Source organism: Sciurus vulgaris (genome assembly GCF_902686455.1).
Source record: "Sciurus vulgaris genome assembly, chromosome: 18".
NCBI classification, from domain to species: domain Eukaryota; kingdom Metazoa; phylum Chordata; class Mammalia; order Rodentia; family Sciuridae; genus Sciurus; species Sciurus vulgaris.
In genome coordinates this window covers 13,910,527-13,925,688 of record NC_136479.1, presented here as the reverse complement: position 1 = coordinate 13,925,688, position 15,162 = coordinate 13,910,527, and the positions used below count along the sequence as shown (strand labels likewise).

Genomic DNA, 15,162 nt, shown 5'->3' with positions numbered 1-15,162 from the left:
GCGGACAGTTAGACATGCACACCAGGTCCCCCATCCTTCCAATCACATTCCTCCTTGCAGTCCTGTGGGGTGACAGGTGGCCCCTCCTACCTGTTGAACTTCATCTGGCACCACCCGGGGAGAACTGGGTGCAGTTCCCTGTCTCCCCTCCAAGTTTGATTTCAGGAGATCTTAACCCTTTCTGTGCCATGGGACCCTGGGCAGTCAGCGGAAGCGTGGAGATTGCATCTCTGAATAATTTTTAAGCATAAAATACATAGGATGATAATGAAATTAGGTGCACATACAGTTATCAAAAGTATTTAAGCAAATTTAAATATGGTACTATGTGGGGTTTTTTTTTTTTGTTTGTTTTTTGTACCAGGGATTGAATCCAGAGGCACTTAACCACTGAGCCACATCCCCAACCATTTTGATTTTTTATTTTGAGACAAGGACTTGCTAAGTTGCGAAGGCCTCGCTAAATTGCTGAGGCTGGCTTTGAACTCGTGATCCTCCTGCCTCAGCCTCCCAAGTCGCTGGGATTGCAGGCACGCACCACCACCCCCAGCTAGATGTGCCTTTTTGTTAACACATTAAATAGAAAGGCCTGGTGGTAGGACGAGTAACTACAGTCATTTTCAAGCCGTAAAGGGTCTGAATGAAATTTCAAGTTATTTATAACGACTTGAAATGCTGATGTGAACATACATGATTTTTGTGGATGACCAAGTCCCAGCTAAGTGCTAATATTCAATAACAAATATTTGAATTTGTTGCTGGCATGCGTGAGGGGAAGAAATATTAAGTTTCAGGTAGAGGTGAAGGACAATGGAGGTGTGATTTGGTTTCTTTCTAAGTTCGCGGACCCTGCAGAGATTTCTCCGAGTCCCCCGAAATAAGTTCCACTAGGCTCTAGAATAATCTCATCTTCAATTCTTTAGGACTCGTTCAATGTCTGTCCCTTCAGGGAGCATACTGGCCCTCATCACACTAGGTTGGGTCCCTCCTCTGTAACCACAGTCCCCTGGACCTCTTGGTCACAGCACAGGTCACGTGTAATCCTATGCATCTGTCAATCATCCGGGCTAGGGGGCTTCTCCACCAGGTCTGCACGCCTCCTCCCTCAGGGCAGGGAGCTGAGTATTCCCATTTCCAGATCTTACCAGATTAAGGTCTTAAAGGAACTCTAGGGGTTCCCACACTATCCCCAAGGCCAGGCAGGATGAGACAGCAGGATGCAGCGGCTGGGAGACAAACTCAAGCACAGACTACCTGGACTTGAACCCCAGGTCCCGGGAGCGGTGCGCACCCTGGGCAGGTCACTTCACCTCTACCTCTCCTGTTTATTTCTCACTTGAAGAGTGGGATGGTCAGGGGCCCTGCCTCCTGCTCAACGGTTAGCTGCTATTATTTACTAAACACCTAGCAAACCCTCCACCTCCCTGGTGTTCCCTGAAAGGCACCCCAGTCCCAGTAGGCTTCCTTCCTTGGCTCAGTCCACCCCACCAAGAGCTGCTTCCCATCAGTGCTGGAGAAACATGGCCAAGGGGTTAAGAACCGCTTGTGTGAAAGACCAGGGCCCACACCACCAGCTGTCAAGCCCTGCGCGAGTGGTTTTACCTCTCTGACCCTCAGTCTCCTCATCTTTAATGAGGCATCCATTCCAGAAGCAGTGTCAACAGCAACAGCAAAACCCCTTGCGCCTACCTACTACGCTCAGGCTTGTGTAGGGGGACAGAGGTGAGCAAAGGTGCGCCAGGAAGACCTCGAAAAATGCCCAGGAAGCGCTGGGTTCTTGTTCGCCCATTACAAGTGCTCAGCATGTTACACGTGCTATGTTACAAACTAAACATATGCTCAAAAATCCACGTCGGCTGGCTTTTTACACAAAATAAATACACATGTATATTGCGGGTTTCATTCCTTCCGCATTCACTTTCTCACTTATTCCTGCAAAACAGCCCCGGAGGGCAGGCAGGACAGATTTTACCCACTTTTCACTGATGAAAAAGCCAGAGGCACTGGAAGATTCCAATTCAAAGTCTGAAAAGCTGGAGACCAGCAACAGGAGACAGCTGGTCCTTTAAAAAAGAGAACCAGCGGAGGGCAATGTTTCAATTCAAATTCCTCGATGCAGAGCCACGCAAGCTCTGTGGCCTTGGGCCGGGAGATTCGGTGAGGCCTTCGGGTGCAGGGCGCCCCAGCCAAGCCGTCAGGAGGTGGACACGCCCCAGGGTGCACGCTGGCGGGCTCCGCAGCCGGCCGGCTGAGGCTCGCAGGAGCCGGGCACGACGCTGGGTGGCGCTGCTGTGCCGCCCCGCGCTAGACCTGTTGCGCCCAGGGCGCGACTGGGGCAGGTTTAGGCACAGGGGCGCTCTGCACTCTCCGCGCGCCCCCTGCGGCCCCGGTAGCCGCTCCTCCCTCGGGGCCCCCGCGCCCACCTTACTCCGGGCTTCCACTTGTCCAGCCTCCGTCCGCTTCGCCGCCACCGTTCTAGGCGCGTCGGGTGGGGCGGGAATAAAGTTTTTCCAAGCAGGTTTGGGGAGAGGGCTGGATGGAGGACCCTCCCGGCGCGGGACCCCAGGGCGTGCTAGGCTGTGCACCGCGACCTTCGCGGCCGCCCCGGGGGCGCTGCTTTCGGGTGCCGCCCGCGCCGGTGCCCGCCGGATGGGCTGACCTGTGCGCCGCCCCCGCCACCCCCGTCCCCAGCCCCGTCCCCTCCCCCGCCTCCCGCGCGCTCCGGCCCCGCCCGCGCCGGGGTCGCTGCAGTCCCCGCTGCTGCCCCGGGCTCCCTCCCAGGCGGCCCGGCCTTACTCCAGCCTGGGAGCGCCTCGGGGGGAGCGCGGGACAGCCAGGGAGGCCGCGGCGGGGGCCCCGGGCGCCCGAGCTGGGCGAGCCGGGGAGGCGGCCGGACTCGGGGAGCCGGAACGCAGGGGAAGGCAAGGACGGGGCGGCCGGCGGAGGGGCGGGCGCCGCTCATCAGCCACGCCAGTCACGTCTGGGGCCACCGGCTGCCTTCTTCTTCCTTTCCCCCTTGCTGTCTCCCCCCGCCCCTGTCGGCGAGGGCAAAGTGGCGGTGGCGGCGCCATGCCCGGGCCGGAGTGAGTGCGCGCGGGCGAAGATGGCGTACATCCAGGTAGGGCTGAGGCGCGGGCCAGGGCGCCGGGGAGGGCACGCGGCCGGCGCCCGCGAACTTGCCTCGTGAAGAAGGGTGCCCGAGCGCGGGCGACCCGTGCAGCGGCGGCGGTGCGCCCCGGGAAAAGCGGCAGGGACCCCGGGACCCCGGGGCCGAGGGCCCTCGTGGGCTCTGCGAGAGCGCCCGCGCCTCCCCGGAGGGAATGGGGGTGGGGCGGACCCCCCGCCCGCCTGTCCTCCCCCTGGCACCCCACCCCAGGGGAGGGGCCGCGGGGAGGGCGGCCCGGGGCGCGCCTGCCGCCCGGCCCGCCAGCTGCCGTTGCCGTGGTGACAGCTCGGGCTAATTGGCCGGCGGAGCGAGCTTGAGGCAGCTGTTCTGGCCAGGAGGAACAAGGACGTCGTCTCTCCCGGGCACTGAGTGCTGAGGGGTGGGGGGCACCGAGGCCAGAGCGCATTAGTGAAGGTGAAGGAGCTGGGCGCTGTAGCCCGTTGCATTGGGGTCTGGGAATTGGGAACCCCCCCATCACCTTGAAGAAGCTCCGCCAAGAACCCTTGGGCTGAAATAATCTCCAAGCACCTCTTTGGCAGGTGGGGTGGGGTTGCACTGGGCTGCTTATTTAAGAGACCTTTCTCCTCTGCAGGTCAATGCCAAGGTCACACGGCCAGACTGGCTGTCAGACCATTGAGCTGGCTCCTCAGCCTGAGCCTGGCAGCAAAGCCAACACGTACCCCTCGCCGGGGGTTACATTTTGTTCCTGAGCCCAAGCTGGGGGCTGCTGGCTCACACATTCCTTCTTGTCCTCAGACCCCGGGACTCTGTGATCTGTCACCTGGTGGAGACTCCCCACTCCTCTTTTGGCTTAGAATCCCTGTATTGGCTTCCTTTTCATGGAATCCCTAGGTCCTCATTTCAAGTTCAAGGAAGGTCACATTTACTATGTGCTGAATGTTGTCAGGAGACTGTTGGCTCATCGCTCAACAAATGCTCGGGTGACCACCACCTGTCCTGGGGATAGAGCAGCGCAGTCCCTGCCCCTCCGGATGCATAATCTAGTGAAAATTCAACATTGAAACTGGCTTTGGGACTTTCGCTGATCACCTTCAGCACAGAAATTAAGTGAACTTGCCCAGGGCCACCCGGCTACCCAGGGGTCAAGGTGGGATCTAAAATGTGGACAGGGGCATGTATGAGTGATAACCTCAAGTGTCCCCGTGGAGACTCAGCGATACCCACTCTCCGCGCAGAACAAGTGGTTGAACTTCTGTGAAGTGCCAGAAAGTGACTCTTTTTCTTCTTGGAGGCCCACGTGGTCCCTGTCACAGCTCTTCAACTCTGTGGCGGTAAAGCAGCCACCGCGGTCATTGAGTGGGTGTGGCTGTGTTCCAAAAAAACTAATTGTCATGGACACTGAAATTTAAATTTTGTATATTTTGCACGAGTCAATAAGTAGTAACCTCCTTGGGATTATTTTTTCTCCCCAGCCATTTAAAATATACCAGTCAATTTTAGACGGAGGGCTGTAGAGAAATAGGCTCTGGGGCCAGAGCTGACCTTAAGCCCTACCTGCCAGCCTGTTTGGACTATCTGGGTTCTCCTTCCTCTGGCCGTATGGCCGGACTCAGTTCTCCACTTCTGCCAAACCTATGAACCCGGAGCACCCAGAGGGAGGGAGACTCAGTGATCCAGGGGACCCGAGCCTCTTCCCTTTACCCTTTCACCTTCCTTGGGTTCTTTTTGCTCCACAACACTCATCTTGTATCTGGGCTTTGAGGAAGCTGTGCATCCTCAGCAGGGACATGCGGTGGCCTTGTGTCTGTGTGTCATGGTTTTATAGATGGTTCCCTTTTGGTTCCAGCCTATGCCGGGGGCAGGAGGGCATGGACACGGGATTTTGTAAATAAGCATCACTTTGTCCCTAATCGAAGTACTTCCTCCTGAAAACCCCGCCAGGTCCTAGTTTTCTGCCGATCTGTGTACTGCTGTATCCGCCAGCACAGTACTTGGTGCCGGTAGGTTCCGTGGGTCTGGGCAATCCATCACCTTGCTCTCATAAGCCACAGAAAGGGTGCATTGTATTCTGCAGTCAGGCAGCACACAGGCTTTTCCATAGTCAGGGTGTCTCATCTCAACAGCACCCCTTTAGGTAGGGCGTGGCCTTTCTACTAAAGCAAAGAAGTAACTGAGGTTCAGAGAGGCTTCCTGACTCGCTCAGGTCACATGGTCGATCAGTGGCAAGGCCAGATTAGTACTCCTCCCTCCTGCTCCTATGGGTGCATCTTCAGCTCTTGTTCTGTGTGTGGTTTGAGTTTGGGGTTTGGGGGAGTGCCTTGGACTCTTTCCCAAGCTGCAGTTCATCTCTGGCTGCCTCAAGGATTCTGAATTTTTCATGAGCCACATATGACCTATACTGTTATCAATGTAATTTTTTTTTCTACAAATGGACTTTTTTAACTTGAAAAGAAATCATATGAAGAGAATGGTACCTTATGTCAGTACCATAATAGGAAACCAGGATCACGTGATGCAAGCAGAAGGCAGTTGGAAAAATAAACACCAGGGCAGCGAATCCACATTATTCGGTTCCAGCTGGGTAGGGCAGGGTCAGGACTCCGAGCTGGGCTCTGCCTTCTTTGTTTAAAAGGGAGGGTGGGAGTGATCCAGGGTCACCTATCAATGGGACCCAACTGAGACCTTCTCCTCCGGCAGGAGTCCTGAAAAAGAAAACAACTTCTCCCTCTTGGTTTCAAAGTTCTGAGCCTGGTGCCCCAGCTCATCTCTGGAGGCGTCTTAGGCTGGGGTGCAGGCGCCTCGCCTTCCTGGTGTACTTGGTTCATTTGGAAAATCATTAGCAAGCGGGTGGGAGAGTATGTGCTGGGGAACCTGTGAGAAAGTGGGGTGGGGGGTCCTCCGCCTCCTGAGGACCAGATCGCAGCTTCCTGTCCAACTCCCCCTATTAGTGGGTGGTCATATCAAACTCTGCACATCACCATTGGATCAGAATTGGAAGGTAGGGCCTCCGGGAGGGAGGGGAGGGGGGAGCCAAGTGACATGCGTTCGGTGCCTGCTGCACGCTAGCTCAACATGTCCTTTTGGGGTGGCTTCGTGGCTATTTCTGTATAGGAAGGTTTGCGATTCCCCTGAAGGGTGGCTGTGTTGGATAGCATGACTGTCTATCCGCCCGCTCTGATTCATAACAGCATACGGTGCAAATCAGATCGAAATGCTAAAGTTGCCCATTCGTTCGGTGTTGGTTAACCAGGAGGCTGCCAGCAGTCCTGAATATAGCAACACCTTGTTAGAAACCCACCTCCCTTCCCAGGATGGTAAGTGCAGAGGGTAGGGAGCTTTCCTTGCGGCTGTGGCTGTGGTTCTCTTTCTGGAATATGGCTAAACTGGTCTCTCTCTCTCTCTCTCTCTCTCTCTCTCTCCCTCTCTCTCTCAACCCTTCACCTCCTCCTGCCCCTTGGCTTCCTCGTGGATCTCTAAAAGGGCAGCTGGAACCATTGAACGAGGTGGGTTAATCTGATGATGTGTTTGGTCTGGTTTCTGCTCCAGAAGGGCTTGCCTTTGCTTTCGGAGGGTTACGTGGGGAGCGGTGGGGACCTTAACTATGAAATAATACCTGCCCGTGTCCCTTCCTTTCCACTGAAAGGCGATCCCGGGTAAGAGGAAGCACTAAGAGCAAGACAGATGTCCCTCCCCACCCCGGCTCATTCCGCTTGACTCTCTCCGTTCACTTTCATGTCACCGAGATTATTTAAAAAAAAAAAAAAAATTCCTTCTTTGCTTTGCAAGAAGAGAGTAATAGTCATCGGTGTTTGGAGAGCATATTGTGGAGCCCTCGCTATGTTGTAGAAAACACCCAGATGCCAAGAAAGACGCCCCTAGGAAAGAAAATACCTGCAGACGTTTTCCTTGCTATTAATGGCTTCACCGCCGCCTCGATGTTGGCCGTCTCTGTGGCCGCGGTTGGTAAATAGAGACGGGAAGCATTTTGTTCTCCAAGCTGGGCGGCGGAGACAGAGCCCCTGTCTTTGTTTCTGGTCGGGGGATCGGCCGCTTGTAATTTTGGGTGTTGTTTCTCCTCTCCTCCCTCGCCTGCTGCCCACCTCCCCGGGCCCCAGGGTTTTCTTTCTAGAATCTCTGATCTGCTGCTGTGTAGATGGACTTGCCGGCACTGCTGTCAGAAGTGCTGCGAATCCAGCTGTTGCCAGTCGAGTGAGGATGAAGTGGAAATTCTGGGACCTTTCCCGGCCCAGACGCCTCCCTGGCTGTAAGTACCACCGCTTGGGACTCCCTGGGAATCAACCTCGGAAGCTTTCTTTTTCTTTTTCCCAAGAGTGGGGTCCGGGCCACTGATGGGAGAGACTGATTTTGGGGTGCGAGTCTCCGTGGGCATCGAGGCTGCCGATGGGGAAGTGTTCCGAGCCCCCCACCCATTTTGGTAGGCAAGCTGGTCCTACCCGCTGGACCAGGAGGCTTTAGGCCAGCTGGTTTCTCATGGAGCTTCTGAGATGGGAGCTGGCTGCGTAATGCTAATCATATGGGCCCTTTCCGTCACGTGGAGTGACATTCCAAGAGGACAAGAGGTCTGCGCACATTGCATTCTTCAATGGATGACCCCAGTCTAAGGGTCTGCATCCCAGACAAGTTGTCCTGACCCCTCTGCAGGGCTGGCACCTAGTATATGCTCAATAAATATTTTTTGCACGGAAGGGTAGCTGGACGAACAAGCAATTGCCTTTTTGCTGGTCTGAACAAGAATTTCAGAAACAGGGAAGCAGGAAAGCCCGCCCCCCGGCTCCATCCAGCCCCCCAACACTGTTTATGTCCTCTCTGGCATCTTTCATTTTATTTCTAATTTGCTTTCCTCCCGCGCCTGCATACAACATCTCCATCTGCCAGTCGCTCGGATATTTTGGGAACGCAGTTTTGAAGCTTCTTAGCCATGTGTCTGGCCTACCTCCCTGGGGCTGGGAGAGGGATATGGTCAGAGAGTCTGGGTAAAGGTGGGGAGGAAGGACCTGCAGATCATCAAGTGCAGCTCCTCGGGAAGGGGAGGAGCCCCAGAAAGGGAGAGAGATGGTACCGGTATCCACAGCCCTGGGGCAGGCACCCAGTACTGCCTCAGCTGAGTCCTTGGGCTGAGATTCCAGAAACCTCTGACACCCGTCGTTCCCTGCGGGTTGGGGATCTTGCCTCAGTCCTCTTCTTTTCTCCTCTTAGAAGCAAGCATCAGGCAGATGCAGTGGTGCACACCTGTAATCCCAGAGACTCAGGAGGCTGAGGCAAGAGGATCTCAAGTGTGAGGCCAGCCTCAGCAACTTAGTGAGATCCTGTCTCAAAATAAAAAATAAAAAAGGCTGGGGATGTAGCTCAGTGGTTACTTGATCCTGGGTTCAATCCTGGGTACCAAAAACAAAAACAAAAGCAAGTATCAGATACTTCCACAGCTGAGTGGCTCTGCGTCAGACTATGAGTTCAGATGTGATTTCTACTGTCATTTTCTAGTACTGTGAGTTGGGCAAGTTACTTAAAAAAAAAAAAATCTCTCTGTGCCTCAGTTTCCCATCTGTAAAATGGGATGATAAAATAACGTTCGTCTCCTGGTGCTGGGATTAAATCAATTCAGCCAATTAAATCAATTAAGTACCTAATGCTTGACCATGCCTTGTCAATCACAAACGGGGTTCTTTTTAATTTAGTCTTGGTTTCCTCATCTGGAAGGTGGAAGAGTGAAAGAGCTTCCAGGAGGGCGACTCAGAGGAAATGAGGTGTACATAGGAGGTGCTCCGCACACAGTGAGAGCTCTCTAAGAACCTGCTTCTGTCCTTAGCTGTTGAGAGAGTCTCGAAGCTGGCATTGAGGCGCAAAGGGGCGCTTCATTAGTGTAGGTCACAGCCTGAGTCCCCTACGCGTGTGCAAAGCTGAGATGCTGGTGAGAGCAACTCCTTGATGGAGATGTGATTCCCACCCTGCGGTGGCCCTTGTGGCAGACATGGCTCAGCCCATCAGGTCCCTTTAAAGCTCTGTTCCCAAGACTTCAGGAGGGTAGGGATTTTCGCCTGTCTTATCTACTTAAAACAAACAAACAAAAAACAGTTTAACCTACAGGCAGAAACGGAATCCCGGAAGTGCCAGCTGTGCAGTTGAAAAGCGACTCTCATTTCTTTGGTGGGTACTTCCTGAGTACACACTGCGTGCCAGGCACCACGTACGCACCTTTGCGAGTCCTGTCACCATGCTCGGGGGATTTGGAGTTTCCTATAGGACCCAAGTCAGGTGGGGAAGTCCTGTTGACCCCTCAAGTTGTGCATTCACACCCTGCACACCATATGTGATGGGCCAGCAGAGTCCGTGGAGGATGGCTTCAGGCGAGGCTGGATCCAGTGGCTCACAGGATGGCCTTTCTTGCTTGCTTTTTTGAATGGGCTTGCTTTCTCCACATGGTAGCACTAGGTTTGCATTCGAGGGTAACAAGAAAGAAAAAAATCAAAAAAAAAAACAGGAAAGACTCACTGGCCTGGCTGGTGCCCTGGGTCAGTCACTTGACCCAGCCCTTCACTTGGAGGTAAGGATCTAGAATCACTCTGGGTTCACCCCAGAGCCACCACGAAACAGGAGCTAAGCTAGTGGATGGAGGATTGGCAACTGTTTTCCATAAAGGGCCCGAGGGTGAATATTTACCCTGAGGGCCAGATGGCCCCGTGGCAACCTCTTCCTTCCCAGCTGTGATAGCAGCCATGAGTAATAGGGAACCAGGGGGCGTGGCCGAGACCCAGTGACACACTGCTTCCAAGGTGGGGCAGGGGATCTGGCTCTGCACTTTGCTGACTCCAGAGAGGAGGGAATGGACCCCAGCTGGGCAGACACCACGAGTGGACCCTGCACGTAGGAAGAGTCAGGACATTGTGGAAAAGGAGGCTGCAAGCGCAGCCTCTGCCAACTCTTGAATGCCAGGTTAGGAAATTTTGATTTTCTTCTGCACTGGTGGGGCCTTTCTGCAGCCAGACACTGAAGACCATAGTCAGGCACCAGTCTGCCCCAGAGGTTGAGTGTTGGAGATGCACAGCCTCCTCTAACGCCCTGGTGGAGGAGAGCTGTTTTGTCTTGACTGCTGACCTTTTGTGTAAGCAGGGGATTCTTTTGGCAAGCAAGAGGTTAGGGTCCTCTGGTAGATACTCCTTTTGGTTTTGCTGCAAGCAGAGAAGTGGCAGAAGTGGACTGAAACTTCCCCACCTGGGTCAGCACACCACACGATTCCAGATGGCATCCTTCACTGGGTGGTCCTGCTGAATGGCACCATGTAGAGTTGTGCAGTCTGCAGTGTGAACAGCTGTACATGAGCTTCACACTTCCCAGGATGAACCGGGTCTCCCCTCAACCCTGAGCAGCCCTAAACCCATTTTTGGCACTCAACAGAATGTAAAATGGTCTGTGTATGGGAAATCTGTGCAGGGGAGGCGGGGTAAGTCATTCAAAAAGTGAAATTGCAGCTTGTGTTCTCCCCAGATTTATTTACCAAGTGGGCAGTTGAATGTTATCAAACAGGCAGGGAGGAGAAATGTCACGCCTGCGGCTTTGCCGGGCTGCTCCTGCAGGGACATCGGAGCCAGGAACCACGGGGTGTGCCTCACTGTAGTGGCGTGTGGCAGATGAGCCGGCCCTGGGTGTGTGTTCTGCATGTGATCTTGGGGGACACCTCATTAATGGTCACACGGTTATGTGGCCAGCTTTCCTTGGGTGGGTGGGGCGGGGTTGGTAAGGGTCAGAAAACCGATGCTCTGATTGGCTGCTCTTGTTGAAGAACAGTGAACGGAAGCCAAGGTGATCGGTGTTTGTCCCGGGAGCGTATGTTAAGTGCCTAGTGTGTGCACGGCTGGAGCAGGTCCCCCAGGGGTGCCCAGTTCTCTTGACGTCCGGGCTTCTGCATTGCTGGGCTCAGTTGGGGTCCCCCCAGGTGGAGCCAAGCCTAGTGCTGGAGGCAGAGGGTGAGCAGACCGGCCACCAGGAGAGAGGAGGGAGCGTGTGGGGTGTGGCAGGGGCGCGGTGGCAGGGGTGACCAGCACAGGGTGGCTTTGGAGGGGGCCCCCCTGAGCAGAAGCTAAAGGGTGAAAAGGAGCTTGACCACCCGCGGAGAGGACAGGGAGGGCATTCTGGGCAGAGGTAGGGCTGGGTGCCTGGTGGCTGCAGAGGCGGGAGGTGGCCCGCGTGCCTGGAAGGCTTTGGGGTGGTGACATTTAAGCTGCCCCTGGAAAGCTGGTGGCTCCTCACAGGAGGAGGAGATGCCAGAGAGAGATGGACAGACAGGCAGACAGGCGCCCAGGGGCCAAAACGTTTTGGTCCTGCCTTCCTTGGAGGAGGAGGAGGAGGAGGAGGAGGAGGAGGAGGAGGAGGAGGCTGCTTTCATTGAAAGGAGACAGGCATGGTGGCTTGGGCCTGTCCCCCTGCCTCTGCCCCTCCCCCACATCCTGGGCTCCCTGCCTTTTACCGACCTGCAGGCGCGATCTTCCCTCCTCCCCTCTGAGCACCAGGTCTTGTGGGCCTCTCGCCCTTCTCTGCGGGTGGAGGCACATGGGCGGTCTCCGTGGAGGCCTCGTGGAAATCAACGCTTGCATTTTTCAAGATCAGTTTGCCTGCAGGCTGAAATGTCAGGTGGAGGGGACAGGACTGGAGGGGACATGTCGGGAGCAGCAGGCTCTCCGTCCCCGTGGCCAGCTCTCCCCAGCATCCGTACCCAGCTAGCGGGTGCTGGGGAGACCTTTGAGCCAGCGTATTGTAATCATATCACTAAAAACTACTGAGCACCTGCCTGCCACAGACCAAGCGTTGTTCTAGCATCTTCTGTGTGCACCTGTTTTGAAGAGGGGGAAATGGAGACACAGAGAGGGAAAGGGACTTGCCCAAATCATACAGCCAGGCGCCAACCCAGAGATTGCGCTCTGAGTTACCACCTCAGATCACTCCTGCCCCGCTCACCCCCACTTCCTGTCCCCCAGGCCCTCGGTGTGTCCCGTCTCAACTGGGGGCACATGGGACATGGTGGCGGCTGCTGCTGTTGGCTGCTGCAAACTCACGGCTGTCTCTTCACATCGAATTTCTGTTCTTAAATAATTGCTTCTCGAGGCTGATTTTTAGCTGTAGCCCTGCCACTCAAAGAACCCTTGAGTGACATGGTTATAGGATATTTTTGAAAGATGTTAAATTATAGACACAGTGACTATTGAAATCGTAGGACTTGTCACCAGAAGCCACTTGCAGAAGTTTGGATGCCTGTGAACAACCGCATGGTGGGGTTCCAGACCCGAGATCCACAGGTCTCCTTGACAGGTCCCTGTCTTCACTTAGCCAGAGTGGCGCCCCCATGTGGTCACAGCCTGAGTCGACACACCCCTCCGCCCAACTCCAGCTCTGTAATCATGCAAATTCCTGACAGACTGTTCTAAATTGGGGGATATTTCTTTGTACCCCTTAACGTTTTGTGCAAAAAAACCAGATGCTCTGGAGAGTTTAAGGATACTGCTTTGTTTCAAGCTTATGTTATTCCCAAGTCGCCTCAAATGGATCTGAGGGCACTTCCCTGGGGGTCTCATGCCCCGTGCTGGGGTCCGCCCTCAGCCACTGGGGAGTCTCATGCCCCGTGCTGGGGTCTGCCCTCAGCCACTGGAGAATCTACTTGTTTCCTGCTCCTGGTGCATAAAAGGTGTCAGCAGCAAATGACATTGGGGTTTGGGGGCACATCCCTGGGGATTGCTGGACCCTCTCGTTGCCTCTTCCCCACCCACAGAATGGCCAGCCGGAGCAGTGACAGGGATGGTGACTCCGTCCACACAGCCAGCGAAGTCCCCCTCACCCCGCGGACCAACTCCCCGGACGGGAGGCGCTCGTCCTCAGACACATCCAAGTCCACGTACAGTCTGACCCGGAGGATTTCCAGTGAGTGTCCCTGCTGGGACCTGCATTGGGGGGGTGCTGGCTGGCTTTCCCAGGCACTCAGCGGTGTCCCCCAAGGGAGAGGGGGAAGGGTGGCCTTGTTGGGGGGCGGAGTGGAGTGGGGCGGCAGTCTGAGAGACAGGGTGACAGAGAGATGACAACGTGAAAGAGGAGTGTGTCACACTGACCTGATTTCTGCTGAGTTCCGGCAAGAGTGATCCTTTTGATGGACATTGGCTTTTATTGATCACCAGTTGGATGGACTCAGCTCAGTTGATTGACATGATCACATGATCACAGAGCCTGAGACTGTTGCCCTGTAATGACACAGGGCTTGCTAGTTAGTTCAGGTGACTCTAGGGGCCTGTGGGGTTGTGCCAGAGGGGTGGGTAGAGACAAAGTCCTTGTGCAGAGACCGATGGCAGCTGATGGCCTGGGTGTGGAGCACTAGTGCAGGGGGGACTGTGGCCACTGCGAAGCTCAGGTCCCTTTGAAAGGGGCCAGGTGACTGCTGCTCAGGTCTCACCACTGGTGGCCGTGTGAGACAGTGGCCCAGGGCTGCCTGATCTTTCTCAAGAGAAACTGGCCACCTGGGTGGTGTGCGGAACTTTCTCGCTTTTTGAACCTAAACGAAATGTATATTCGGGTCAGTGTGACCACCCTCTTGGTCCCCTCTGTCCTGCAGCTTATGGACTGACCAGATGGCATGATTCGGGTTGAAAAGAGGAGGAAGAAAGCCCAGAGACTCCCAACCTCCTGTCACTCCCCCTGAGCACCTTTATCTTATTTACTTGATGTCCAGGATTCCCTTAGTGGAGGGAGAAGCTTAGAATTCACAAGAGACGAATCCATTCAGCTGAAGTGAATTGGTGTCTATTCCTGGGAGCAGATGGGAAAGGAAGTACGAAAAAGAAAAAAGTTCAGGGCTTGAAAGAGGGAGACCGAGGGGACCTTGAACTTCTTAAGGCCTCCTGAGCTCTAGGCCTGTGCTGCCTGGTCCCGCAGCCACCAGCCACCCATAGCTACTGGGCACAGAAGTGGCACTGGGCCAGGTCGAGAGGTGTAAAAATATAAAACACACTCTAGACTTCAAAAATGGTATGAAAACGAGAATTTAAAAGTCGTCAACTTTTAAACTAAAATGTTTCTGTATTGATAACAGGTCAAAATTTTAGGCATTTTAACACTAAAATGTTTTTGTGTCAGTTTCATGTCAGAATGATATTTTGGATGTGCCGATCGGGTGTCCCTCAACTGAAATGCCTGGGATTGGTCATGTTTCAGATCAGAGTTTGGAATATTTGCATAGACATCAGGAAATATCTTGAGGGTAGGACCCAAGTCCAAACATGAAATTCATGTAGGCTTTGTGGACATCTTCCATGCAGAGTCTGAAGGTAATTAGATGCAGTATTTTTAGTGCACCTGTTTTGACTGCCACCTGTCACTTGAGGTCAGGTGTGGTATTTCCACTTGTGGCATCAGGTTGGTACTCAAAAAGTTTTGGATTTTGCATGGTGGTGCGTGCCTGTAATCCCAGCAGTTTGGAAGACTGAGGCAGGAAGATCACAAGTTCAAAGCCAGCCTCAGCAACTTAGTGAGGCCCTAAGCAACTTAGCAAGATTCTGTCTCAAAACAAAAAGGGCTGAGATGTGGCTCAGTGGTTAAGCACCCCTGGGTTCAATCCCTGGTACCCCCCCCCAAAAAAAAAAAAAAAAGTTTTGGATTTTGGAATATTTCAGATTTTGGATTTTGAAATGAGGGATGCTCAACTACTATGATAAATTATGAAAAAAATTTTTTCAGCTCTTTTTCTGCATTGTTTTAAAAGTTGTGTCTGCTAGACCATTTTAAGTTACCCTCACAGCTTGTACTTCTGGCTATCCTTGTATTTCTGGGGACAGAGCTGGTCTAGATGATTCCTAAATCTCACACCAGCTCTGAACACAGGGCTTTTATCTGTCAGAGTTATTGGTGTACCTCCTGTGCATCAGGGAAGAGTCTCGTGTTAGCTGGCAAAACAGACCTTTGGGCACTTAACGAGAATGCTACGCCTGTAATCCCAGCAACTTGGGAGGCTGAGGCAGGAGGATTGCAAGTTTGAGGCCAGC

At 54.0% G+C, this 15,162-nt stretch overlaps 1 protein-coding gene across 4 annotated transcripts in view; it reads left to right on the top strand.

The window, feature by feature from the left end:
• The first annotated feature begins 2,725 nt into the window (after positions 1 to 2,725).
• Positions 2,726 to 15,162, top strand: part of SYT17 (synaptotagmin 17) — a 69,755-nt gene continuing 57,318 nt past the window's right edge. The window contains exons 1-4 of one of the 4 annotated variants that reach the window (XM_079120893.1): positions 2,726 to 3,118; positions 6,613 to 6,630; positions 7,281 to 7,391; positions 12,906 to 13,054. In XM_079120893.1, coding sequence (XP_078977019.1) covers positions 12,907 to 13,054 — 148 coding nt within the window. In that variant the 5' untranslated portion in view covers positions 2,726 to 3,118; positions 6,613 to 6,630; positions 7,281 to 7,391; position 12,906. Of the gene's footprint in view, positions 3,119 to 6,607; positions 6,631 to 7,242; positions 7,392 to 12,905; positions 13,055 to 15,162 lie in introns of all 4 variants that reach the window. The other 3 variants (XM_079120891.1, XM_079120894.1, XM_079120892.1) reach the window with 3 other exon arrangements.